Source organism: Erythranthe guttata, chromosome 3 (assembly GCF_056151865.1).
Source record: "Erythranthe guttata isolate IM_541 chromosome 3, IM_541, whole genome shotgun sequence".
Lineage (NCBI taxonomy): Eukaryota > Viridiplantae > Streptophyta > Magnoliopsida > Lamiales > Phrymaceae > Erythranthe > Erythranthe guttata.
Window position 1 is genome coordinate 1,292,723 of NC_142535.1, and position 27,443 is coordinate 1,320,165.

Here is a 27,443-nt window from a genome sequence, read left to right on the forward strand (position 1 = left end):
TACTTGTGGCTGGCACGGGCGATGCTCGGCAGCGAATGCGGACAAGCGTGGGAAGTAATCGGCATGTGGCTGAGAACTTGGGCAAACGAATGTTCGAAGGAAATCGACCACGACTTGAAAAGTGTGGGCAAGTTGGCACGAGCGGTTGGCAAGTCAAGGAAGGCAGCCCGATGTGCGGGCGTGCTAATGACCGTGTGGGCAAAGAACTGGCAAGTAATTGGCAAGACGAGCAAAATATGCGGAAAAGGCAAGGCAGATGGGCTGCCTAGCAACCGTCCGGGCTGTTTTGGGCCGTTTGGTGCGCGCGTGCGCGCCCGATCAAGATGGGCCTCGAAAACCAGCCATGTGGGCGGTTTTGAGGGAAGTTGCGGAGCGTTTGAGGCCAGGAAAGTATGCAGAACTGCCCCTTATTACTTGTAATAGTTGGCCAAGTGTTAGACTAGTTTGCTGCCAAGTGTCCCTAGGTAGTTTTATGTGAAAACTACCTTATTCCTTGTATTTATATGATTTTGAGTGCACAAATCCGAGCCATCTAGCATTAGAGAGTTCAGATTGCAATTGTGGGCATTCTGAGTGAGGATTTTGTGTGTGCACCTTAGTCTCATTTGTATTCTTTGTGGAAATTAATATAAAGGTTGGGCATCGCCCGTAAACGTGATTGTGTGTTGTTTTCCGCTGCATAATCTTGTTATTGTTTACATTGGCTTAAAAGACTTGTGCTTGTGCATTTTGCACGAAGAGAATCGAGGGGAAGGCTGATTGATTTGGTGGGCAAATCAGGCCGCACGGGCGAAAATTTCTTGAGGAAAGAAACCCATGTGACAGTTGGTATTAGAGCCCGGTTCAAGGGTTCTGAACGTGTTGATGTTCGGCATGGCTGACGATTCTGGATCTTCGACAAATCCAAATCCTACTCGTGTGATGATGCTAGAAATGGAATCAAGGCTGCAACGTCTTGAAGCCTTGGTTGAGCCGCCCCTAGATCCAACGAATCCACCAATCTTGCAACGAGTTGCTGATGGGAAGCAAGAACTCGATCGTTGGATGATCTGCCCCAATTTGTAGAGGGCAGATTCACGTCCATTGCTGAGGAGATGGGACTCCTCATTGATGTTGTTGTGACGAAGCTTGAGGGAATGCTTACGGACAAATTTGTAATTTTCATTTTTGTCAACCCCTACAAAATTAATCGCAGAAGGAGGGCTGTTACTAATGTCATGACGTAGTAGAACTTAATTGCGGACTTCAACTTTAGTAGCGGACTTGAGTAATGTTGAATCCTACTAACCAAACATCTTACTAACTCCTACTGCGTAGTTAATTTAATCTAATAGTAACAAGCAAACGGGCCGAATATTAATACTAATCATTATTCCAATCATAAATCTATTTTAAGTTTAATCTTAATCCTAATGTCAATATTAATTTTAATCATCATACAAATCAAAATTTTAAATTTGCAAATATTGTACTTCCTTTTTGTTATATCATCTAGTTTCATCCAATTTTCTAACAATGAAAGTGGATGTAATTCTAATTTCTAAAATAAATTTCCTGATCTTCATCAACTATCAGTCAAGAATCAAGATAAGAAACATCTATATAGAAGCAACTAATCATCTTGATTTCTAAATTATGAAAAAACCCTTCTTGTTTGGGTAATTACAACCACCCCCTCCTTTTAAATATTTTTTACATAAAATTTATGTAATTTGGTTATTTATGAACCAATTTGTATTTAGTTCGGTAAACAGTATGAAATATTGGCGTACCGAAATTTCGGTTCAGTTTTACCGATTTAACATCCCTAAATTTACCTCTGGAGGATTTTTTTCGTAAGATAATACATAGTTAAGGGGAGTGACTGTAATAACCCAAACACTAGGGGTTTCTTAATTTGACCATAACTCGGGGTGACCGTAATTTGCCCTTACAAATTATTAAAAAAAGAGTGAAATACATACATATTATACATCCATGAAGGTTCTGAGAGCTCTTTTCACCATGGAGCACAAGCAATTTCCTTAAAAACGGCGTTTTTCCCACCAAGAGCATCAATTTTGGCATCAATCTTTTCAATCTTCACATTTAGAGTAATGCAAAAACCAGCTAATGAAATGAAGTAATGCAAACAAAAGGTATCGATTACTTATTCACGGGATTTCTCGACTCCTTCTAAAATATGTTTTTTACATACGAATTTACGTGAAATTTCATTCTTTAAACACGATTTTGCCGATTCTTCATCCAATCTTTAACCGATTAATACTTCCCCTAACAAACAATTTCCAACAACAATAAACCGAAACGAAAAAAAACGAAAAGAAAGAAAAAAGACCTGCCTCACTCGATGCCAAGCAATCCGTCTAAACAACCTCCTAGTCGAAATCAACGGCCGGCCGCCAAGCGTCCGTCCAAGAACCTCCGCGAAAAGAATCGTACCGAGGTCCACAACCGGCCTACATGAAGGTTCTGAGAGCTCTTTTCACCATGGAGCACAAGCAGTTTCCTTAAAAACGGCGTTTTTCCCACCAACAACATCGATTTCGGCATCAATCTTTTCAATCTTCACATTTAGAGCTCTTATCTCCTTTTCAGCTTCGTCTCTCTCGATTCTCTTCAAATCAATTTCGTCTCTAAACTCATGAAAAACACAAAGCAGCTTACGTATTCTAACACGTAGAAACCCAACCGCCATTCCTAACTCCTCGAAACCTTTCAAAGTCTTACCCCAACACTCCATTCGAGCGGGGCCCGTCATAGGATTGACGGCCCTGATCGCATTGGCTATCTTGACCGTCTCCGATATCATCCCGGCTGCTAATTTACCGTTAAGCCCCCGTACGAGTTTCTCGTGAAGAAACATGTTTTGAATTTTGCAGAGCTCGTAGTACTTTTCTCTACAACGAGTTAGCATTTCGGAGTCGAGAATTTGGCCATCTACGTAAATGCTGAAATCTTTAAACCCCTTAATGTCTTTAAATCTGACAAGGGAATATTCCGAGGATCTTTGTGTGCCGAACCTGTCGCTGTAGTAGGCATATTCATCTTGAGCAGTATTACGAACGGGAATCGATCTTTCCTTCTTTTGTGATAGGTGCTCGAGATATTTATCTCGAGTTACCTCAATGGGGTCTGAATTTTCTTCGATTGGCTGACGGTGAAAATGATCTTGATTTGCTTCGTCGAATTTTGTTAATCTTTTATTTTTGACAATGTATACCTCCAGATAACAAAATTAAAGAATAGTAAAATACACAATCATTGATAAGATTGGACAATAAAAAAATAACAAATTAAAGAAACTTCGTGCAATAAATTCGATCAACGAAACTACCTTAAACTTGCACGGCTCGATCAACTGAAAAACCAAGCAATCTCCCTCGAGCAATTTGTTGTCGATCGAGAAACTTCTCCATCCAACAGTTAGTTCGTATCTATCCACCGAGTATTGTCCATTATACCATTTATGATTTTCATCCAACAAAACAATTACACCGTCGTGCTTCGGTAGATGTTCGTCACAAAACAGCTTAGGTAGACACTACAATTTACAATAAGCGGGCGGCGACGGCGGCGGTGCGGGCGTGAGGAGAAGCGGAGCCTCGAACGGCGACCGGAGGGCGGTGGGTGCGCTGGTCGAGTCTTGTTCTTGGTCCCCTTTCGTCTGCCCATTTTTGTTTCGATCTCGTGTTTGGTTGGTGGAGTTAATGGCTTTATGTTTTTGTGTTTGGTTGGTGGAAGATCTCTTATGTTTTTCGAGTCTTGTTCTTGGTCCCCTTTCGTCTGCCCATTGTTGTTTCGATCTCGTGTTTGGTTGGTGGAGTTAATGGCTTTATGTTTTTGTGTTTGGTTGGTGGAAGATCTCTTATGTTTTTGTTTCGATCTCGTGTTTGGTTGGTGGAGTTAATGGCTTTTACTTTTATTTAGTTCACAGCTTAGACTTAAATTTTGTGCCCATTGTTGTTTCGATCTCGTGTTTGGTTGGTGGAGTTAATGGCTTTATGTTTCTGTGTTTGGTTGGTGGAAGATCTCTTATGTTTTTGTTTCGATCTCGTGTTTGGTTGGTGGAGTTAATGTTTACTTTTATTTAGTTCACAGCTTAGACTTAAATTTTGGGCCCATTGTTGTTTCGATCTCGTGTTTGGTTGGTGGAGTTAATAGCTTTATGTTTTTGTGTTTGGTTGGTGGAAGATCTCTTATGTTTTTGTTTCGATCTCGTGTTTGGTTGGTGGAGTTAATGGTTTTTATTAAGTTCACAGGTTAGACTTAAATTTTGTGCCCATTGTTGTTTCGATCTCCTATTTGGTTGGTGGAGTTAATGGCTTTATGTTTTTGTGTTTGGTTGGTGGAATATCGCTTATGTTTTTCGAGTCTTGTTCTTGGTCCCCTTTCGTCTGCCCATTGATGTTTCGATCTCGTGTTTGGTTGGTGGAGTTAATGGCTTTATGTTTTTGTGTTTGGTTGGTGGAAGATCTCTTATGTTTTTGTTTCGATCTCGTGTTTGGTTGGTGGAGTTAATGGCTTTTACTTTTATTTAGTTCACAACTTAGACTTAAATTTTGTGCCCATTGTTGTTTCGATCTCGTGTTTGGTTGGTGGAGTTAATGGCTTTATGTTTTTGTGTTTGGTTGGTGGAAGATCTCTTATGTTTTTGTTTCGATCTCGTGTTTGGTTGGTGGAGTTAATGGCTTTTATTTAGTTCACAACTTAGACTTAAATTTTGTGCCCATTGTTGTTTCGATCTCGTGTTTGGTTGGTGGAGTTAATGGCTTTATGTTTTTGTGTTTGGTTGGTGGAAGATCTCTTATGTTTTTGTTTCGATCTCGTGTTTGGTTGGTGGAGTTAATGTCTTTTATTTAGTTCACATGTTAGACTTAAATTTTGTGCCCATTGTTGTTTCGATCTCGTGTTTGGTTGGTGGAGTTAATGGCTTTATGTTTTTGTGTTTGGTTGGTGGAAGATCTCTTATGTTTTTCGAGTCTTGTTCTTGGTCAGCTTTCGTCTGCCCATCGTTGTTTCGATCTCGTGTTTGGTTGGTGGAGTTAATGGCTTTATGTTTTTGTGTTTGGTTGGTGGAAGATCTCTTATGTTTTTGTTTCGATCTCGTGTTCGGTTGGTGGAGTTAATGGCTTTTACTTTTATTTAGTTCACAGCTTAGACTTAAATTTTGTGCCCATTGTTGTTTCGATCTCGTGTTTGGTTGGTGGAGTTAATGGCTTTATGTTTTTGTGTTTGGTTGGTGGAAGATCTCTTATGTTTTTGTTTCGATCTCGTGTTTGGTTGGTGGAGTTAATGGCTTTTATTTAGTTCACAGCTTAGACTTAAATTTTGTGCCCATTGTTGTTTCGATCTCGTGTTTGGTTGGTGGAGTTAATGGCTTTATGTTTTTGTGTTTGGTTGGTGGAAGATCTCTTATGTTTTTGTTTCGATCTCGTGTTTGGTTGGTGGAGTTAATGACTTTTATTTAGTTCACAACTTAGGCTTAAATTTTGTTTGTTTAAATTTTGGTCCACTCGGGTCCACCCCATTTTTAAATTTTGTCCAAAATTAATATGCATGGGATTCGAATTCGGGTCGCCACGCACCTCAAATGCAATCCGAACCACTGAGCCAAGAAAAATATTTGTGAAACTACATGCAAGAAATATGAATATAACATAAACACACAGTTTGAAATGATTATAATAAATAATGTTAAATGGATTGTTAATTATCATATTCATAATTATTAAATAATTTTAATTAAATTATTTACAAATATAATATAAAAATTAAAATAAATTAAAAGGACTTGAGATTACTCCATTTAAATCTTACGATTCGATTCTAATACTTGAATAAAATGTATATGTAAAAAAATGATTAAATCATATGGTCTACAATTTAATTCCTACGATTTTTACAAATTAAATCAACTAGTAATTCACCCGTGCGATGCACAGGATCAATTTTTTTAATTTTTTTTTAGATAAAATAAAACGAATGAAAACTTTGAACAGTTGATATACATGTAAATAATACAAAAAAAAAAATTATTGAATCAAAATATACATTTGTTTGTCATTTACCTTCATATTCGCTGAAAAATCTTTTGTGCACACAACATTGCTCGTAATTTTAGTTATATCGCCCGATTCTGAGTTGATAAATATCTTTATCCCAAATCTACATTTAACTCTGGACATTACGGCGTACAATTGCCTATGCCACCCTAATATTAACACTAATATTACACTAACAACAATTACTACTGCTGCTAATACTAAAACCAAATTGATAATATTAATACCAATACTAATACTAATACTAAAACCAACACTAAGAATACTAATATTAATACTAATCCTAATATTAATACGATAATTAATACTAATAGTCTAATACTAATATTAATATCAACACTAATATTAATAATAATACGCCAATTCGAATACGAATATTTAATGTTAAAACTAATACGCCAATACTAATACTAATACTAATACTAATACTAATACTAATACTAATACTAATACTAATACTAATACTAATAATAATACTAAGATTAATGCTAATGCTAATGTTAATGCTAATACGCCAAGACTAATATGAATTCGAATCCTAATAATAATACTAATAATGATAATAAAAATAATAATAATAATAATAATGATAATAACTATGATAATAATAGTGATATTGACATCGATACTGATACTGATACTACTACTGATATTAATATTGATACTAATACTAATACACATACTGATACACATATACATATTGATATTGATATTGATACTGATACCAATACCGATACTAATACTCATACTAATACTAATACCAATACTAATACCAATATTAATATTCATACCAATAGTCATACCAATACTCATACATATATTGATACATATATTGATATTGATACTCATACTCATATTGATACTGATATTGTGACTGATGTTGTTATTGATAATGATACTAATACTGATAGTGATACTGATAATAATACTGATATTGATAGTAATACTAATACTGATACTAATACTAATATCTTACTAATACTAATACTAATACTTATACTAATACTAATACTAATATTAATATTAATATTAATATTGATACTAATATTAATACTACAACTAATACTGATACTGATACTGATACTGATACTAATACTGATACTAATACTAATATTATTACTAATACTAATACTAATACTAATACTAATACTAATACTAATACTAATACTAATACTAATACTAATACTAATACTAATACTAATACTAATACTAATACTAATACTAATACTAATACTAATACTAATACAAATACAGCGATAAATATTAATATGAATACTAATACATTGTTCTAGTACTTCACCCGTGCGTTGCACGGGGTATTCATCGTAAAAATAAATATTTTATTTAAAAAAAAGTCATCGAGATAGTAAGATCAATGATATGTAATACAAATTAGTAGAAAAGTAAAAGAAAATAAAAAATATTTTGTATTGTGTAGGTGATAAATACCAGTACCAGTACCAATATGAATACAAATACCAATACCATTACCGTTACCATTACCATCACCAATGTCAATACCATTACTATGACCATTACCATTGCAGTTACCGTCACCAATATCAATACCATTACCATTACTATTACTAATGCTAAAACTAATACTAATATGATAATAATACTACTACTATTAGTATTAGTAATTCTAATGTTATTGCTAATCCTAATCTTGGTATTAACTTTAATCTTAATTCTAATACTAATCTCAATCATTGTTCTAATTCAAATTATAATCCTAATGGTAATGCTAATCTTAATCTTAATACTAATTCTAATCATAATCTTAATTCTAATAATAATACGAATCATAATTTCAATCCCTATAAAAATGCAAATATGCTAATGCTAACGGTAATCTCAATACCAATCTTTATATGCTAATGCTAATGGTAATGCAAATCCTAATTCTAATTATAATTCTAATCATAATGTCGATATTAACACTAATTCTAATTATAATGCTAATCTGAATACTTATATTCATACTAATATCAATTCTAATATGGTAATACTAATTCTAATCTTAATCATAATACTAACTAATACTTATATGCTAATGTTAATACTAATCCTAATATATTAATACTATTAGTAATATTAATTCGTTAATGTTAATATTAATATACAAATGCTAATAATAATACTAATACTAAGGTACTAATACTAATACTAATGTACTGATACTAATATACTAATATACTAATACTAATAACTAATACTGATACTAATATACTAATACTAATACTAATACTAATACTAATATACTAATACCAATACTAATATATCAATACCAATACGTACCAATATCAATACCAATACCAATACCAATATCAATACCTATACCAATACTAATATCAATACCAATATATACCAATACCAATACCAATACCAATGTCATTACCAATACCAATACCAATGTCATTACCAATACCAATACCAATATCAATATCAATACCAATACCAATACCAATACCAATACCAATACCAATACCAATATCAATACAATTACCAATTCCAATAACATTACCAATACTAATATCAATATTAATAAAAATACTAATATCAATACCAATACCAATACCAATACCATTATCAATACCATTATCATTACCATTACTATGAACATTACCATTACCATTATAATTATCGTTATCATTACTATTACCCATTGCCATTACCATCACCAATACTAATATCATTAGCATTATCATTAGCATTACCATTTGCATTACCATTACCAATACTAACATCAATACCGGGATCAATATCAATATTATAGGACCAATATCAATATTGATACCAATATCAATCATTACCATTACCATTACCTTTACAATTACCATTACCATTACCATTACCATTATTAATACTAATAGTAATATACTAATATTAAGACTAATCTGATAATAATACTACAACTATTAGTAATTCTAATGATAATCCTAATCATAGTACTAACATTAATCATAATCCTAACAATAATACTAATACTAACCCTAATTGTAATCCTAATACTAATTTCAATCATAATCTTAATCCTAATCCTAATGATAATGAAAATCTTAATTCTAATATTAATTCTAATTATAATCCTAATTCTAATAATAACACGAATCATAATTCTAATCATTAATATAGAAATGCAAATATGCTAATGCTAACACTAATTTTAATATAATTCCTAATATGCTAATGTTAAGGGCAATGCTAATGCTAATGCTAATGTTAATGCTAATTTTCAATAATAATTCTAATCATAATGCTAATACTAATATGCACCGTAATCATAATGCTAATATTCATACTAATATGAATACTGATATTCATACTAATATTAATTGTAATATGCTAACGGTAATGCTAATGCTAATTATAATCTCAATACTAATGCTAATACAAATATTAGTATTAATAATAATACTAAACTAATACTTATATGCTAATGCTAATGTCAATACTAATGCTAATCCTAATATACTAATGCTAATATTAATCATAATATACTAATGCAAATTATAATTCTAATTCTATTGCTACTGCTAATGGTAATGCTACTACTAATACTGATGCAACTCAAATAATGATACTAATATAATATAATTATGACCGAAAATGAAGGGTAAATAAAAAGTAATTATATGAAAATTATTAAACAAAAAATCATTACAAAAACAATAATAAACCACCTAACAATTATTACCAATAATAGAATTTTCTACCCCTTTAGATTTTGGAATAATCTAAGAAACTATAAAAAAGTATAGTTGAAAACATTATTGATTTAGTTTAGTGGGACTAATTTGAATGAAGATTATGAGGAGTAATTAAAATTAGGGCATAAAGCTATCCAAAATTTTAGTAATTAATTTCATATATAAAAACGAATTGCATAAATTAGGGGATATGTATCCAACTAATAAAAAATTATAGCGATGAAACATACGTAGTGCCAAAAGTTGAAAAATGCGTACTAAAAAAAGTTTTACTTGATGTTTTAATATTTTATTTAAATAAAGTTTGAAAGGGGATCTAATTTTATAAAATATCAGATCCTACAACTATAAATCTCATTTCTAAAAAAAACATTAAAATTTAAAAGAAACGTGAGGAAAATTAATGATGTGTATTTGGATTGTGTCGTGTTGAGGAAAAAAAATGGAACAAAAGAAGGTGGAGGATCGAGTGCTGAAAATTACATATAATTATTAACACTGAAAGACAATTACATATGATAATATGAAGTAGATCATCATATGAAGTAGTTGGATCAAGTGCTGCAAATTATATATAAATATTAAAACGGAAACATAATTGGATATAATAATATGAAGTAGTTGGTTCGAGTGTTGAAAATCACATTGTTGTTGTAGATTATATAGCATGAATTATTACGTAACTTTGAAAATATTTTACAATTTCAAAATTTGAATTCTAAAATGAGTGACAATCTAAAATTTTGAAATCATTGATTATATAATGAAATGATTTGATTTGATTTGAATTGATTTGTAAATAGTTAATCATGGCAGTTAATAAATATGTATTAAGTTAATTTGGAAATAATTTATTTTGATTGACAACTAATTGAGCCACCTAATTCGAGAAAGTTAAGCCACAATAAAAGACATAATTAATCTTATTTTATGATGCATATAATATGGAAAAAAATATAGTTATGAAAAAAATGTAAAAATTGTCATTATTTGATATACACATAATCCGGGACAAAAAATAAAAAAATAAACTTGATTTGAATGAATATATATATATATATATATATATATATATATATATATATATATATATATATATATATATATATATAAAGTTGACTTATATGAATATTTATATTAATATTGAAATGAAATAATAAAAATATTTACATGTTGTCTTTTAAAAAATATAATTTATTGCATGCATATTTCGATATTCTATAATTACGAAAATTAAAAAAAAATGTATATATTTAATTATTAAAATTAGTCGATTATTACTATGAAAAAGAATTACTAAAATTTATTTGAATATTCATAAAAAATGGACGTTCAAACGAATACATTTGAATATTCTTAATGTTAATGTAGTAATTTAAAAAATTAAGATTGAAACATAAAATAGAAAATTATAATGAATGTAAAATATGTAAACTATAAGAAAATAAAATAAAAGTCCAAAATTGCACTAATGAAGCAAAAGTACATAAATTGTTTGTCTTTATTATTTACAAAAAAAATTAAAAACATTCAAAAGATGATACATGTCAATTGTGGTGAAACTTGTACACAACAATATTGTCCAATCCTCTTTTCAAAATCAAAGAAAAATAAAAAATCTTTGATTTCCACGTTTCCACATGCATTACATGATTCGGTGTCAATTTCTTTCATTTCTGTTTGACAAAACAATAATCGATTTTTAGATAATGATAAAATATGAGTCAATTAAATTAAAAAACTAAATACAAACTTTTACATAAAAAATAAATAAATGAAATTACAAAAATTATATGCAAACCGTAACAATGTGGCACATATGACATAAGTTGGATTCGTAAACAACATCTGCAAGAAATACATAAAGCAAAAGTATTAGCATAGTTCTTCAGTTAAATAAAAATATTAAACGGATTTAAACAATCTAAATTAATTAATAATACAAAAAATGCATGAAATCAATTGAAAAAGAATTACAAAAAAAAAAACCAAAAAGAGAAAACGAAAAATGAAAACCAAAAACAACTCGTAAAATCAAAAATCATGTAAAATAGTTAGATGACTAAATTCCTAAATAGGCCAATATAGAGGACCAAAACTATAATTTTCCATATCTTGTTTGGTCACTTGTTGAGTAGTTTTCCACTTCTCCTTTCCTACACAAATACAATTAACTATGGTTTGCTTACGTATATCGGATTAGATCGGATAAGATTGGATAGGATTAATACGAATTGTAAATGGGAGAGCCTACCGGATAGTAAGGGGCCGATGCAACGACTCTTGCAGGTGAAAATAGGTTCATTGAAAGAGCATAAACAGCTGCAGCGAGTAGTTGTGTGGAACCACCGCCAAATACTACGTATTTTCCTATCGTAATTGCGTTTTTCGCTAGTTTATGTACTCGACGAATATGATGTTCGAGTTGTTGTGAAATGTAAGATTTGTCATAAAATGTGTAACTCATTCGGTGCCAGCCTGAAATAAGAACTGCACTACTAGCTGCATGCTCCATCCAAAATGGCTCCAAAAATAATGGATCCCCACTGCAAATATTTTCACTCTTAGGCCTCGTTTGGTTGCCACATCGTAATCAACCGCCAATTACTATTTGTAATAACCAAAATCTCCCTAATGTTTGCTTTCATCTTACACCGACTTCCTTATGGTGTTATTTTTCACGATTTTTTTTTATTACAGGTAAATATTTCCTGAAAAGTTTCGAATTCTACTCTTACTGAAGTGATATTTCTTTATGCTACCTTTTTTCAGGCAAAAACCCTCGGGCGCTTTACACGGAATTTTTATTCTTCTTAAATAAAACATTCACAAATTTTTAGTATTATTATCATGACCTATCTGAAGGTAATTTTTGTCAATATAAATCATTTAAAAAAAGTCAACTTCACTTTCTTGATTATAGTTTTGACAATATATTCCCTGTTTTTCATCTGAACATAATTTGTACACCAATTTCTAGCAACATGTAACACACTCACACACACAAAATATAATACACCCCATAAATAGATTTTTATAAAAAAATAATAAATAAATATATAAATAACCTGTTAGCAGCATCAGCAGAACAATCAGGTGAAAAAACAGAACAATCAGTGCCACCATAGCAAGTGTTGCACTCACAGATGGGATTTCCATTAACAATAAGTCCATCAAGAAAAGCTTTTCCATGCCCAGAACAAGAAATTGATGCAACAGCTTCTGCTTCTTCAGCAGCTTTTAAGCTCCAACTCAGCTTCTGGCTTTTCAACTCAGTACCCAAATATTGATTGGTGATGAGAGAGAAATTAAGGGCAAGAGAAGTCAACAAGAACAAACCGTAGTAAAATATTCTCTTCTCATTAGCCATCAGATAAAACAATTTGCAAGCTCGGTCTTCTGTTTAGGCTTTATTAATGAGGTGTGTTTTGTACTTTAATTAATTATATCATTTCAATGATTAGGGGTGTAAATTAGACCGTCTGATCGGATTGGAATTAGCTATTTTTGGAAAAGTTGCAATTTTTTTGCGGAAGTGAATAAACTAGTTCTAATTCTGTTCCAGAGATATTGGAAATCGAAATTTTCGAAAATTGGAACGAAATAACTTGTTCAAAAATCGGAAACTTTTGGGGCAATTCAGAAAACTTCAATTTTTGGTCACTTAAAATATAAATTCTAGTATTTTAAGTGTAATATTTTGAACAAGAAAAAAAGAACCCCAAATTTTTGGAACTTACATCGGATAGGAAATTGAAATCTTATATATATATATATATATATATATATATATATATATATATATATATATATATATATATATATAGATAATTTCGGAAATCGATAATTCGGGATTCGAAAAACTTTAATTTTTGGTCACTTCAAATATAAAATACATAATATTATTAGTATTTTGATTTTAATATTCTGAAAAAAAACCCCGAAATTTTTTCGGAACTTAAATCTGATAAAAAATTGGAATCTCAAATGTATTCCAATTCTGATCTAAGTAATTTCAGAAAAATCGGAAGTCGGAAAATTCATATTCACAATGAAAAATATTGTTCCAATTAGAAAATTTCATATCGAAATCATTGAAAATTCCAATTTCCACCTCTAACAAAGATAACAATTATAAAAACCTTCTTTTATATCACAATACTAGTTAATGAGATCTTTTATTAGTACTAGGCAGGTGCACGTGCGTTGCACATGTCGTATTAATTTTACTATATATTTGTTATATCTACATTATACTTGAGCATTTTCAAAAAAATATTATTATACATATTTAGTTTGTCTAAATTATATTTTGAGACATGTTAAACTTTTTTCACTATATATAATGTGTTATGTAAGGGTGCATTTGAATGGAAGAATTTAATTTGAGGAAGGGATTTGAAGGACCATTTTGAAATTACTCAAATTTGGAGTAATTTGAAATCCACTCCAATTGCTCAAAAAACAACTAAAAAGATGGGGTGTGGATTTGAAATTCCTTGTCAAATCCCTCAATCCAAACAAGTGGAAGTAATTTGTTATTATGGATTTGAAGTCCCTCCTCAAAATCCCTTCATCCAAATGCACCCTAAGCAATTTTGCAATATTCGTAACTAATTTTATTTCTATCTTCATAGTTTGATTTTTGTTCTTTAGGCAGACAAATCATGTTCGAGGAAATAAATTCTTTTGAAACTGGTTTGGAGAAATTTTATGCTAAAAACTTAACTTGATATGTTTTGGGAAAATAGTTGGAAGGAAATTAAAGAACCAAACATTGGCATCAAGGTACTATAAGAAAAAAAAAATGGCTTTAGTGTCACCCCAATTGTGACTGCATTAGAAGTTGTCACTAAATGCATATATTAAGTGATAATTATTTTGTTTGTTACTTAATTATTTTTATTGTCACCGTTAGAATTAGACACCCCATTGCTGACAAGTATAGTGACAACTTTTTTTGCCTAACTATGTGATAATTAGTGTTGTCAGTCAGAACATTATTTTTTGTATTGAGGTAAACATTCTCTCATTTTTAAGACAATGTTATACTTGTACTTTTTCTTAATTATGTGAAAATATAATCAAGATCACTTTGTACCATAAATTAATCCAATTTTTTTCTTTCTTTGTTTTTTTTTATATAAGGACACTTTTTTAAATATTATTATCATTTTTTTTTAAAGTTAATATGTAATTTGATTACAGTGAGCTTGTTATCATAGATCATAGACCCCATAAATATTATTACCACTTTTTATTTTGTTATGTAATTTGATTACAGTGCACTCGTAGGAATCCACATATCTTAGATCATAGACCCCGTATACAAATGTATTTCATATGCTATATCCCCAACGATAATGTACCCAAAAAAAAAATAGACAAATAATTATGTACATGGGAAAATAAATCTTCCTTATATATGCCTCTTTCACAGTGACATACTATAGTGTGTATGCATATGGTAAAAGAGTGTATATTTTTTGTATTGTTACTTACATTAATGTAATAAATTGGTCTTGGCTATGCTACAACCTCTGAATTTGATCAAATTATTTTCCATCTTTGATCGATTATACATAATCACAAATGTATATATTGTTGGTATAATTATATAACAATCTGCGTAAACGAAAAATACTTACTTGTTTGTCGAAAAGAGGAATTGTGAAAACCACAAAGAACGATCGAGGCTTGCCAAAGCAATTCCCTTAAGACAATATTTCCGGGTTGTCAACGGTGCACAGTCTCTTCCCGGTAGTCTCCCAAGGTACAACGATCGGTTGTCGAATATTTGCACGAATATTCGACCCACGGCGAACTTGAACAACGAACGGAATTTTGACGAAGAGAAATAAAAATATGAAGAACTATCTCTCAATTGCCGATTAAATTCAGTACAGAATTGGCCAGATTCTGCCTTTATTTATAGGTTGTAGAGATCCTTTCACAGAGGGTTGCAATGGTTGGAAAAGAAGCAGAAGGTTGTGTCTCTTCTTTTTTACGAGTTCAAAAAAGCGTAGGAAAATTAATTGGTCATGGGCCAATTAATTAATTTGGTTTGGGCCAAGTATTTTATTATTTGTATTTTGGTTCAAATAATTTGATTAACTACTAAATGTCCCCAAAATTAATATTTGTGGACATCTAAACCCAAACTAGTCCTATCACTCGATCACATCGAGCGCACATCTTTTGAACTTTAACCATTTACTCAAGACAATTTTCATTCACTTTACTTCATGATTATGATCAAGTAAATCAATGAAAATAATCTTTACATAATTGAATTAATATTACTCAATATTAATTATTGGAAATCATGAAAATTCCAACAATCCCCCACATGAATAAAATTGTTCTTCCAATCTTATCGCATAAGATTTATTTGACAAAATTCCTTAGTGAATAGTACAGCATCGGGATAGGTGAAATATTTCATCTTGAACCTTCCCTAGTTAAAGCTTATCGGATTTACTTAGCCAATCGGTGAATTATTTCATCTTGAACCGTCGGCTATTTGTGTAAACCAAGACAATAAACTTAACACCATACTAAACGAACTTGTTCAAGTTCTCGGTTGTGTTCGTTTTTGCCCTGAACATCCTCGGGTTCTGCGAGTGCTTTAGAGAATTCCAGCCTTTAAGAGTTCTCAACGAGCCGACCAGCTCACACTAACATAGGTGACCGCATCTATAAAGAGTATCCTACTATACCCCACTTGTAAATTACAAGATATAAACGTCATTAAAAGCAATAGCTTAACCTTTTTGAACGTCGTAGGTTGCACTTATTGCATCATAGGAATAAGATGGAGTTAAGACTCCTAAGTGCTCCATTCATTTAAGTTACACAGAACTGGTTGTCCTATTGAACTTGGTCCGTGGGATCTCCAGTCGCCAAGTTAGGTTTCCGTATAAGGTAACTTAGTTATTTAGGCTTTAAACTTATTCCCCTCGATGCACATTTAACTCTCTCGCTAGATAAACCTTTATTAAATGGATCCGCTAGGTTATCTTAAGACTTCTCAAAATCAATGGAAATTTATTCTATTAGAGAGTAAATGTATCACGTTATATGTCTACAACGAATATGTCGAGACTTACTATAGTAAAGTATGAGAGCAATTTTTTAATTGATTATCAAATATCTAATTATATTGCTTCGCTATATCCCCCAAGGACATATACAAACATATTTAACTTGTAGTCAAATACCCCCACATTTTGAGATATTTATAGCTCAATTATATATATTTCCATAACTCATAAGGAATGTTCATCTTGTGTGAAACTCTATTTAATATGTCATTAGACATACAAGGAGTTTCCCCCACAAGTTGTTCGGTAAACTCAAGTTTAATCGTGTCTTTAAATCATGTTTTTTCCATTTGACTACCCCATTCGATGTGAATAGGGTGCAATGATTTTTCCATGCAGACAAATAAGTTACTCATATTATCCGCTCTATCGGATTTAAGAAGTTATCTTCTTATTTTGTATTTCACAAATACACATTTGCTACCTTTTTATTAAACTCAAAATTTTAAGAACTTTATATTTTATTTAGAAAATACTCACAATATGATTGGACATAATCATATTGCACCGTTTAAATAAAAAACTAACTAATAAAAGTTTTGAAAACAAAGAAATCAAACACCCCTCATGAGTGCTTATTTGAAGTATAAATAATATTGATTATGCCCAAATTCAACCAAGTCATTGGATTGAAACAATATTGTTTCAAAAGAAAGAATAAAATATTTATATGATTTAATAATTTTAAATTCCATACAGACTTATAAAACATAGGGTAATTTTTTTATTTATTTTTTTTTTTTTTATTTTTTTTTTTTTAAATATACTAGTCAAAAACTTGTATAATATTAAAATCTTGTTTTACACACGACATTTTCCAACACAATAAATTCTTACAACTCTTATCACAAAATGCAAATAAACAAAAATTATTAATATAAATGTAGTAGTTTAGTTCTTGCCGATAACGGCTACGTTCGCCTTAAAGAGACAATCACATAGGTACCCTTTTCCGACGTAGAACCCTCCTTTGGTTAGCACAAATTTTTCCGACTCAAAAGCTAACTTGAAACCTTTCTTGGTTAGGATAGAACCACTGATTAAGTTCTTCCTAATATTCGGAACGTGTAGCACATCGTTCAAGGTAACTTCCTTTCCGGAAGTGAATTTTAGGATCACTTGTCCTTGTCCTTCAACCACCGAATAAGCATCATTTCCCATGAAGAGCTTTTGTTCTTGTTCCAACTTTTTATAGGAGGAGAACATGCTCTTGTCATAGCAAATGTGACGAGTTGCCCCGGTGTCTACCCACCATCCTCGAGTATCACTCAATAGGTAGGCCTCTGTTACGACTGCCGAAAGGTGCATGTTGTCGTTCTCGGAAGTAGCTAATTCCACGGTGACATTTGCTTCATTTTTATTGTTTTCTTTGCGGTGGCGGCAATCCTTCGCAAGGTGTCCATTCTTTCCACAAACAAAGCACGCTCCGGTGAACCTCTTATTTTTCTTGTTGTTTGGTCCTTTGTTAAATGTAGGACCCTTTCGCTTGTTGCTCTGCTTCGAGCTCTCCACTACGTGTGCCTTAGCCACGTATTGACCACCCTTGTCGGTAATTTTATTATCCTCCTCGGTCTTGAGCCTTGCTATGAGTTCCTCCATCGTCCATTTGGCAACCGATTTCTTGTGCCTTAGGTAGTGTTTGAACTCCGTCCAACTCGGTGGAAGCTTTCCAATTATGGAAGCCACTTGATAGGATTCGCTCACCTCATGACCCTCGGCGAGAATATCGTAGATCATGAGTTGGAGTTCATTCACTTGCTCACTCACAGTTTTGCTATCGACCATTCGATAAAATTGGAATTTGTCTACTATGAATTTCCTATATCCCGCATCTTCAGACTTGTATTTCTTGGACAAACTATCCCACAAAAGTTTAGCAGTCTTTATAGGACTATAAACTTTGTACAACGGTTCGTCCAAGCAATTCAAGATGTAGTTACGGCATAGGAAATCAGAGTGACTCCACGCATCGATGGCTAGGAAGACTTCCTTGTTATTTTCGGGAGTTTCTCCTTCCTTCGCCTTTGGTGCCTCCTCGTTGAGGAATTTCGCCAAATTCATGGTAGTAAGGTAGAAAAACATTTTGTTCTTCCAAGTAGCAAAGTCCGTGCCCATGAATTTGTTTGGTTTTTCGGCCGCGCCGACAACCTTAGGAGCGGCATCATAGATTGAAGCCATCTACACAAATTTATTCAAGCGACGATTTAAAATAGAAGAAAATTTAAAATTCTATACTCAGTGTCTCAGTACCGATAACAAACTTTATTCTAATGTTGAAAAGAAGAATAAATATTTTATTCGAAGTTAGGTACTCAGGATTGTTTAATTTGTCTTAGACGAAACAGTAAATAAATACATTATTTTTATCAAATCAAAATATTAAAAGCAATATATTAATATAAAGCAGTGACCCACTGTATTAAAAATATTAATATCCGAGATTTTAGAATCAAACTAGTCTTCACAAAATTCTAATATAATACATAATATACAACAAGTTTGACTTTGTTTACAAATAATAATAAAGTCCCAGGTTTTGTCATACAGAAGTTTTACGCAAACTTTTGTCTACCAGAAGCAAAATTCTCAAAGCATAAGAAATTTACGCAGAAGTTATAAAACGAAGAAATTGATTATTGTCTTAAGATTGTTGGTATAATTATATAACAATCTGCGTAAACGAAAAATACTTACTTGTTTCTCGAAAAGAGGAATTGTGAAAACCACAAAGAACGATCGAGGCTTGCCAAAGCAATTCCCTTAAGACAATATTTCCGGGCTGTCAACGGTGCACAGTCTCTTCCCGGTAGTCTCCCAAGGTACAACGATCGGTTGTCGAATATTTGCACGAATATTCGACCCACGGCGAACTTGAACAACGAACGGAATTTTGACGAAGAGAAATAAAAATATGAAGAACTATCTCTCAATTGCCGATTAAATTCAGTACAGAATTGGCCAGATTCTGCCTTTATTTATAGGTTGTAGAGATCCTTTCACAGAGGGTTGCAATGGTTGGAAAAGAAGCAGAAGGTTGTGTCTCTTTTTTTTTACGAGTTCAAAAAAGCGTAGGAAAATTAATTGGTCATGGGCCAATTAATTAATTTGGTTTGGGCCAAGTATTTTATTATTTGTATTTTGGTTCAAATAATTTGATTAACTACTAAATGTCCCCAAAATTAATATTTGTGGACATCTAAACCCAAACTAGTCCTATCACTCGATCACATCGAGCGCACATCTTTTGAACTTTAACCATTTACTCAAGACAATTTTCATTCACTTTACTTCATGATTATGATCAAGTAAATCAATGAAATTAATCTTTACATAATTGAATTAATATTACTCAATATTAATTATTGGAAATCATGAAAATTCCAACATATATAATAGGGATTATTAGTGAGAACCCCCCAATACATTAGGGTATATTATGATGGATCCGCTTCCTTTTTCAATAATAGTGAAACCCCCCTTAATTGTTTAATTAAATTAATATTTATATAATTATTAGGTGTTATACCTATATTATCCCTAATTAGCACATAAAACCCTAGCCACATCTTTTTTACCCAACAGCCGTTGTATCGTCAAATATTATCTCCATCTCTTCTTCTCTTCTTCTCAAACTAGAAATCTGCAGCGTCAGAGGCGATGGCAAGGTGAGGAAGAAGACGGCACCACATCTCGACAACGATGAGGGAAGAACCCCACAACCGCACTGCGGCCGCCACTCCTCCATTACACCTTCGCCTGACTTCCACTCCAATTCAGATCTGCACCGTCGTTGTCGTCTCATATCTTCCATGCCGCGATTTTAGGGTTTCGTTTGGTTGAAGATTGGATTAACAGGTTGTAGCAATCTATATTTCGTTTTTTTTATTCGTTCTAGGATTTCTCTCCATTGTCGAGTTCCAAGGATGACGTGAGGAGGGTCATTCTAATTGATTTTGCGGCAATGATTCGGCTTCCTCTAATGCTTGGATCTTGTTAATTGAGGAGCAATTTTCTGAATTTTTTATTTGACTATTTTTTATGTTGGGTATGTTGCACAACAATATAGTTGTTTTAGTTAAATAGCTATTTTGTTTATAGTTGTTTTCGAGAGTTTTTAGTTGTTTTCGACATTTTTAGTTGATTTTTGGTTTTTTTGGTAGTTGATTTTATTTTTTTTTTATTTTTTTTTTCAATAATATGATCTGCTGGAAATATAAAATCGAAAAAATTGAATTAAAAAAATGAAAAAAAAAATTGTAGTGGTTTTCGACTTTTTTAGTTGATAGTATGGACCTATACACATGTATAGTATAATATAATCCGGTCAAGTACATCGGGTAACATAGAATAAATCTAATAATTTTTTTGAGTAGCAATTTTCTTATTATTGATTTAATAATCAACTTTACAATAATCTGATCCAATGATGTAATATAGTCTGACATTTGAAGGCAACGAAACATATATAATCTTTTGTCAACCTTTGTACACATCAACATGGTATCGGTACTAAAAACTAACCTTCAAAGTAAATAATTCTAGGTGGAAAAAGTAAAAAAACGAACAACACGATTTTCATCTCTCCATAAAATAGTAGAGAAAAAATATATACTATATCGAGTAAAGTGACTACAAAAAACATACCTCAGATCTTGTTATTTGATGGTTTTCATCCAGATTAAGGGGTTATATTGTTTGTTCAATTTTGAAAGTTTTTCTCGCTATGTGCATGAAAGAAGAATACCAAAAGAAAACGATTAAACGTGTAGGGTGCAGGCGTGCAATACGTACGTATTTCAAGAATTCCATTAAACTGTTACAACTTTCTTTCATGTATTAATTAGCAGAATACTTAAATCATTTTTACTCTAAGAACAAATGAGATTTTTCATTTTAACTCTGTGATATCCGCATAGTTTAATTTATCTAAATAAATATGTATATAATGATATAATAATTAATTAAACATTAATATTACATGCACAATTTGTCCATGATGCTTAATTTCATTAAATCATTTTTTGGTACATAAATAACTTCTAGCAATTTTATTCTCTGTTTTCTGCTATTTCACCAACATCGATAAATTTAATAATCGGATTAAAATGATAAAATGTTATAAGATAAAGAAATATTCATTCTCATATATATATATGGTCTTAACTTTTTTTTTTTTTTTCTTTTATAAATAATATGATATCGAACATCTCAAATATCTTGCACATGACAACTTGAATTCTTGATTTACTTAATTACGGAACAAAGTATTACCATTAATTCCTATATATTCTTACTGTTCTTTTGAATTTACAGTTGGATCTTAATAATAGCTTCAGTAATTCAAAATCTAGTTGTAGATGAAAATATATTGTGTAAGGTCATTGTATTTAAAATTTCTTTAAACGGTGATTTGGAATAGTTTTAAACGGTTACAAATAGGATGTTTGCAAATTGTTATTTTTATTAATTAATATGATATTACCTAACTATCCTTGTATTCCCTTTTTTTTTTTTTTTTATTATCTAGTGTAAAGGGTTTTTTGGTCCTCACATAAAATGGAAGAAACTCAACTAATATTCCTCCCTTTATAGTATAGAATAGAATAGAATAGAATAGATAGATATAGATATAGATATAGGAGATCTTTTACAACATTCACTAATTAATGAGACTTACAAATTTGCTTTTGTACATAGAGAGGTCAATAGACATGACCTATTCATATTCATCACTTACACAAACAGCTAATAAACTCGGGATTAATCGACCATTTAAAATATCCACGCGGTTTTTGCTCCGTTTTCCTCGGCGACTAATTTGCTGAGGTGATCCATCAGTAAGTTGAAGTCATCGTCGCTCTTCAAAAGGCTGAGTCGAACATAACGATCTTCGTCACTGAACAAGCTACCTTCCCTACCGATAATATTTCCTGCTCGAAGGACTTCATTGCAATTTGTGTCTTCTTCTCTTTCACATTTCACCCATGCATAAGCTGCCATTAATAAGAAATAGCATGGGTCCAATTATATCTTTGATATTAGAATTTTGAGTTTATTGCGTTTGGTACCCTTATATTATATCGAATTGCTAAAAACTTCCAATGTTAAGTTATTTTATTAGCAAAAACTCCCTTATAATGTTGGGATATGGTTTGAGATTTAATAAGGGTAAATAGCATTTAACCCCCTCTGTGGTTACAAGCTTTTGCAGATTACCCTCATGTACTCGTAATATCAGCCCATAACTCCCTTGTGGTTTATGGGGATAACTTCCGTTAGTTTTTCCGTCAAACTTAACCACGTGTGTCAGATTTCAAGGGGGTCATCTGCAAAAATGAAAAGGAAGATGAAAGCACAAGGGGGCCATCTGCAAAAAAATTACTTTGACGTTTGACACTAGCGGTTAAGTTTGACGGAAAAACTAACGGAAGCTACCCCATCAACCACGAGGGGGTTATGTGCTGATATTAAAAACATAAGGGGTCATCTGCAAAAGCTTGTAACCACAGGGGTTAATAATTACCTGGAGATGGTCCTCTAACTTTCTCAAAGAAGTTGCAGAACAATGGCGGAATTTCTTGGATGCTAAAACGGCTCGACAACGACACAATCTCACTTAGTTTTTTCCAACGATAGCTCATTTTCTTGTACGCGTAATCGAAAATGTCGGTGCCGTTTCCGTCAAGAATAGCTTTCATAAGCTGCAGAGCCCTAAGTTGAGCCTCTCTTGAAATCCCCATTTCCGATACCGATATATATGTGTTCATATCTTCGTAGACTTGTTCATCCTTTATTAAAGCCCATCTGTGGAAAATAAATATATCATCGTCAAATATCGTAATATTCTTGTCTATTACCGAGTCATTGTACTCTTAAGGCTCGTTTGGTTGTGAAGATAAGATTAGACAAGATAAGATTATGCATGCAGTCTTATGAGACCATGTTTCGGAACTAGGATTAAGCTTAATTAATGGACAATATTTACGGGTGCGAAAGTCAAATTGCATAGTTTTGGATTACGATGTCTAATAAACATTTTTTTCCAAAATTGAACTAAGATTTTCGTTCTTCCCGAAATTTTCGAGTCGATGCGTAATTTTTAGATTGGCCCGAAAAGTTATTGAACTAACCAGACATCAAATAAAGCTCAGTTAGTTAATTAATCACAACTTATCTTGTCAAGAAAACGAGTGACCGTGCAAAATTACTTGATTGTTTATATACCTTGATTTCTCCATATTAAAATCGTGAAACGGGGGTTTTTATTAAAAAAAAAACGGGTTTATATATTCTTACCCGATTCTGCTTCCGGCATGACCGGTGAGTTTGGACATGGTAAATATCATGACATCTTCATTAGCTGGGGATGGAATTGCACTAAAATGAGGCCAATAATAAGCATGATCGTAAATAACTCTCACTAACGGTCCTTGTGAAACGGCCTCCTTTAGATTGCCGTCCGGATTATTTGGTGACGTCACAAATTCGATCACGTTCGCCTCAGTGTTATACGATGAATTACTCGACAATGATGTGTCTTCGTCAAACTTGAAGCGCTTGTTTTCGAAATAATTTGTTTGAAATTTGTAAAGCTGAAAATAGAAGACGGTATACGAACTAAATGAAAAATCCCGGAAAACAATAGTAGCATATGATGGCAAGTAGGGATTGTAATTGGATGGACTGGATCGGAATTTTAAAAAGCTGAAATGTTAAATGTCGTTTCAATTTTACTATTACAGTTTTAAAAATCGAACATGATTTTGGCCATTTCTAGGTTGATTTTGGCATAAATGAAAACATGGGAACTTTACTTATTTCAGTTAGCTTTCTAATCCAACTTTGAACCAGTTCGACTGAATGTCGGGTGACAAAAATATGCATGAATGAGTAAAATTTTGAATTTTACATGACCTAAAACATCAAAGTTGTGGGCAGTGTTCATTAATTCATGCGTACTATTTTAGGTAGAAATTTAAATTGAATCAAAATTGAAATTTCCAGAAAATTTATATATACATTCGATTCTAATCCAATTCGAAAAAAAAAAGAATTATAATTTTGATTGTTAACGGCAACGTACCGGATAGTAAGGAGAAGATGCAACGACGCTTGCAGGCGAAGATAGGTTCATTGAAAGAGCATACACAGCTGCAGCAAGGAGTTGTGTGGAACCGACACCAAATAATACGTATTTTCCTTTTGTAACTGCGTTTTTTGCTACTTCGTGTACTCTACGAACGTGGTTTTCGAGTTGTTGTGAGATGAAAGATTTGTCGTAAAATGTGTAACTCATTCGGTGCCAGCCTGAGATAAGAACTGCACTACTAGCTGCATGCTCCATCCAAAATGGCTCCAAAAATAATGGATCCCCACTGCAGATATTGTCATTTTCAGACAAATAAACACAAATTTAATCATCTTAATTAAGAGTTTTACTTGAGAAAAATGATTCAATAAAAATGAGAAAAGTAAAAAAAAAAAATCAAGAATTGAAAAATTAAATAGTGAATTTTGACAACATATGCAGATATTAGATGGAAAAGCCCTTGTCATTATATTATATCACTCTTGGGTAGGGGTGAAAGCCGGATATATCAGATTTGGAATTAGTCTTTTCTCAAAAAAATTAAAAAAAATTCGGAAGTACAAAATTAATTTTAATTTCAGTTCCAATTTTTTCGGAATTTAAAAATTCATTATATTTTCAAAAGGCCCAGAAAATTTGGAATTTCGTAAAAATTTCGAAAATCACGTACGTTTTAAAATTTCAAAACTTAGGAACATTTTCTGAAAAGTTTATAATTTTTCAAAAATAAGAACATCCACATCGATAAAAGTAAAACAAATAACTACTAATTTCCAGTTCAAAATAAATAAATAAAAATAAACCACATCATAATATTCAATAAAACTTTTAACAACAATTCATTATGTCAAAATCCTAAAACAAAATTTCAATCAAATTACTGTTTCAGAAAAAAAAAAAAAAAAACTTAAAATAAGCATTCTATAATATTTCTTATTTATAGGTGTATTTTTCCGAAAAAATCGAAATTAATTTCGAAAATTAGATCGGATCGGGAATTGGAAATTCCAATTTTGTTTAACATAAAAAGATCAGAATTTCGGAACCCACAATGAAAAAAGTTATTTCAAAATCAGAAATTTTTGGATCGAAACTAATGCAAAATTCAAAAGTTTGTTCCAACTAGAACACCTACTGTTAGGCCAGAGTGGGGTCAACCGTCCATTAGGACAAAATTGAATTTGCACCCATGAACTAGAAGGTGCCCTTTAAATTTAACTAATTATTGCAAAAGTCAACTTGACTTTCATGATTCTCGTTGACCATCTATCATCTATTATTCCCTTTTTTTTCATCCTCTGCAATATATACATGAAAATAAAGAAATTAATTATGAAAAAAAAAAAAACCTGTTGGCATCAGCAGAACAATCAGGTGAGAAAAGAGAGCAATCAGAGCCACCATAGCAAGTGTTGCACTCACAGATGGGCTTTCCATCAACAATAAGTCCATCAAGAAAAGCTCTTCCATGCCCAGAGCAAGAAATTGATGCAACAGCTTCTGCTTCTTCAGCAGCTTTTAAGCTCCAACTCAGCTTCTGGCTTTTCAATTGATCAGTACCCAAATAATACTGATTGGTTATGAAGAAGAGATTAAGGGCAACTGAAGCCAATAACAACAAACTGTAGCAAAATATTCTCTTCTCATTAGCCATCGGATATAGTTTCTTTTTCTTCTTTTTTTTTTTTTTTTTTTTCCTATTATATATTTCTATACCATTTTGTGCAATTAGCTTTTTTTGAGTAAATTTTGTGCAATTAGCTGTTCAGTCTTTTTTTGTGGATACTTTATTCTGTTTAAAAATGTGAGTGGAAGCCCACGTCAAGTTTGACCCGTAAATTGTTCTGAAATTAAACAGATTCGATCCAAAATAGCATTTTCAAAAAAAAAAAGAAATTTAGTTAAAATATTATATTAGTTCCAATTTTGTTTTTTCAAAAAATCAGAAAAAAATCAAATCGATATTTCGGAAATTCTAATAAAAAAGCTTAAAAAGTGGGATTTTTTGGATTATTATTATTATTATTATTATTATTATTATTATTATTATTATTATTATTATTATTATTATTATTATTATTATTATTATTATTATTATTATTATTATAGTCGATAAATAAAAATAAATATTGAAAAGTCAGGAGCAGACTCTTTTGAGTTTATTACATGAATTTATTCGTGTAGGACCTGTGTTGTGCATATTGAATTTTACACCACAAGCATTATTTTCAACAAATAGACATTTAAAACATGAGATTAAATTCTGAGCCGACGATATTTAATATAAATCGGATTCAACTAATTATTTTGATATGTGGCATTCTTAAATCTTAACTCTTAATAAATCATGCTAATTATAATTACGGTTAGATGGATTACGGGTTCTATTGTGGTTTTTTTCTTTCCAATTATTAGAATCATAATTGTATTTTTATTTAAACATCCACGTGTCAATCATTCTATGCCATCCGAT

General features: G+C 31.6%; 2 protein-coding genes and 1 pseudogene across 2 annotated transcripts; all 3 read right to left on the bottom strand.

The window, feature by feature from the left end:
* Window positions 1–2,260: 2,260 nt before the first annotated feature.
* Window positions 2,261–7,643, bottom strand: LOC105972497 (B3 domain-containing protein Os01g0234100). The gene is made up of 4 exons (XM_088815998.1): window positions 7,515–7,643; window positions 3,338–3,544; window positions 3,185–3,223; window positions 2,261–3,133 (listed from the first exon to the last, which is right to left on the bottom strand). The coding sequence occupies exons 1-4, from the start codon at window positions 7,641–7,643 to the stop codon at window positions 2,486–2,488; spliced, it is 1,023 nt and encodes a 340-aa protein (XP_088672124.1). The 3' UTR covers window positions 2,261–2,485.
* Window positions 7,644–11,901: 4,258 nt separating this feature from the next.
* Window positions 11,902–13,148, bottom strand: LOC105972496 (tryptophan aminotransferase-related protein 4 pseudogene; annotated as a pseudogene).
* Window positions 13,149–22,485: 9,337 nt separating this feature from the next.
* LOC105972604 (tryptophan aminotransferase-related protein 4) lies at window positions 22,486–26,933 on the bottom strand. The gene is made up of 5 exons (XM_012997569.2): window positions 26,320–26,933; window positions 24,965–25,256; window positions 24,178–24,473; window positions 23,405–23,685; window positions 22,486–22,874 (listed from the first exon to the last, which is right to left on the bottom strand). Exons 1-5 carry the CDS (start codon window positions 26,622–26,624, stop codon window positions 22,654–22,656), a joined length of 1,395 nt encoding a protein of 464 aa, XP_012853023.2. The 5' UTR covers window positions 26,625–26,933; the 3' UTR covers window positions 22,486–22,653.
* Between the last annotated feature and the right edge of the window lie 510 nt (window positions 26,934–27,443).

Coding starts and splice junctions, on each gene's coding strand:
- LOC105972604 (XM_012997569.2), bottom strand. CDS start 26,624: ATGGCTAATGAGAAGAGAATATTTTGCTACAGTTTGTTGTTATTGGCT. Junction 25,257..26,319: donor TGTTCTGCTGATGCCAACAG/GTTTTTTTTTTT, acceptor CAATATCTGCAG/TGGGGATCCATTATTTTTGG. Junction 24,474..24,964: donor CATCTTCTCCTTACTATCCG/GTACGTTGCCGT, acceptor TTCTATTTTCAG/CTTTACAAATTTCAAACAAA.
- LOC105972497 (XM_088815998.1), bottom strand. CDS start 7,643: ATGGTAATGGTATTGATATTGGTGACGGTAACTGCAATGGTAATGGTC. Junction 3,545..7,514: donor TCATATTGGTACTGGTACTG/GTATTTATCACC, acceptor TGTAAATTGTAG/TGTCTACCTAAGCTGTTTTG. Junction 3,134..3,184: donor AAAGATTAACAAAATTCGAC/GAAGCAAATCAA, acceptor GAAAATTCAGAC/CCCATTGAGGTAACTCGAGA.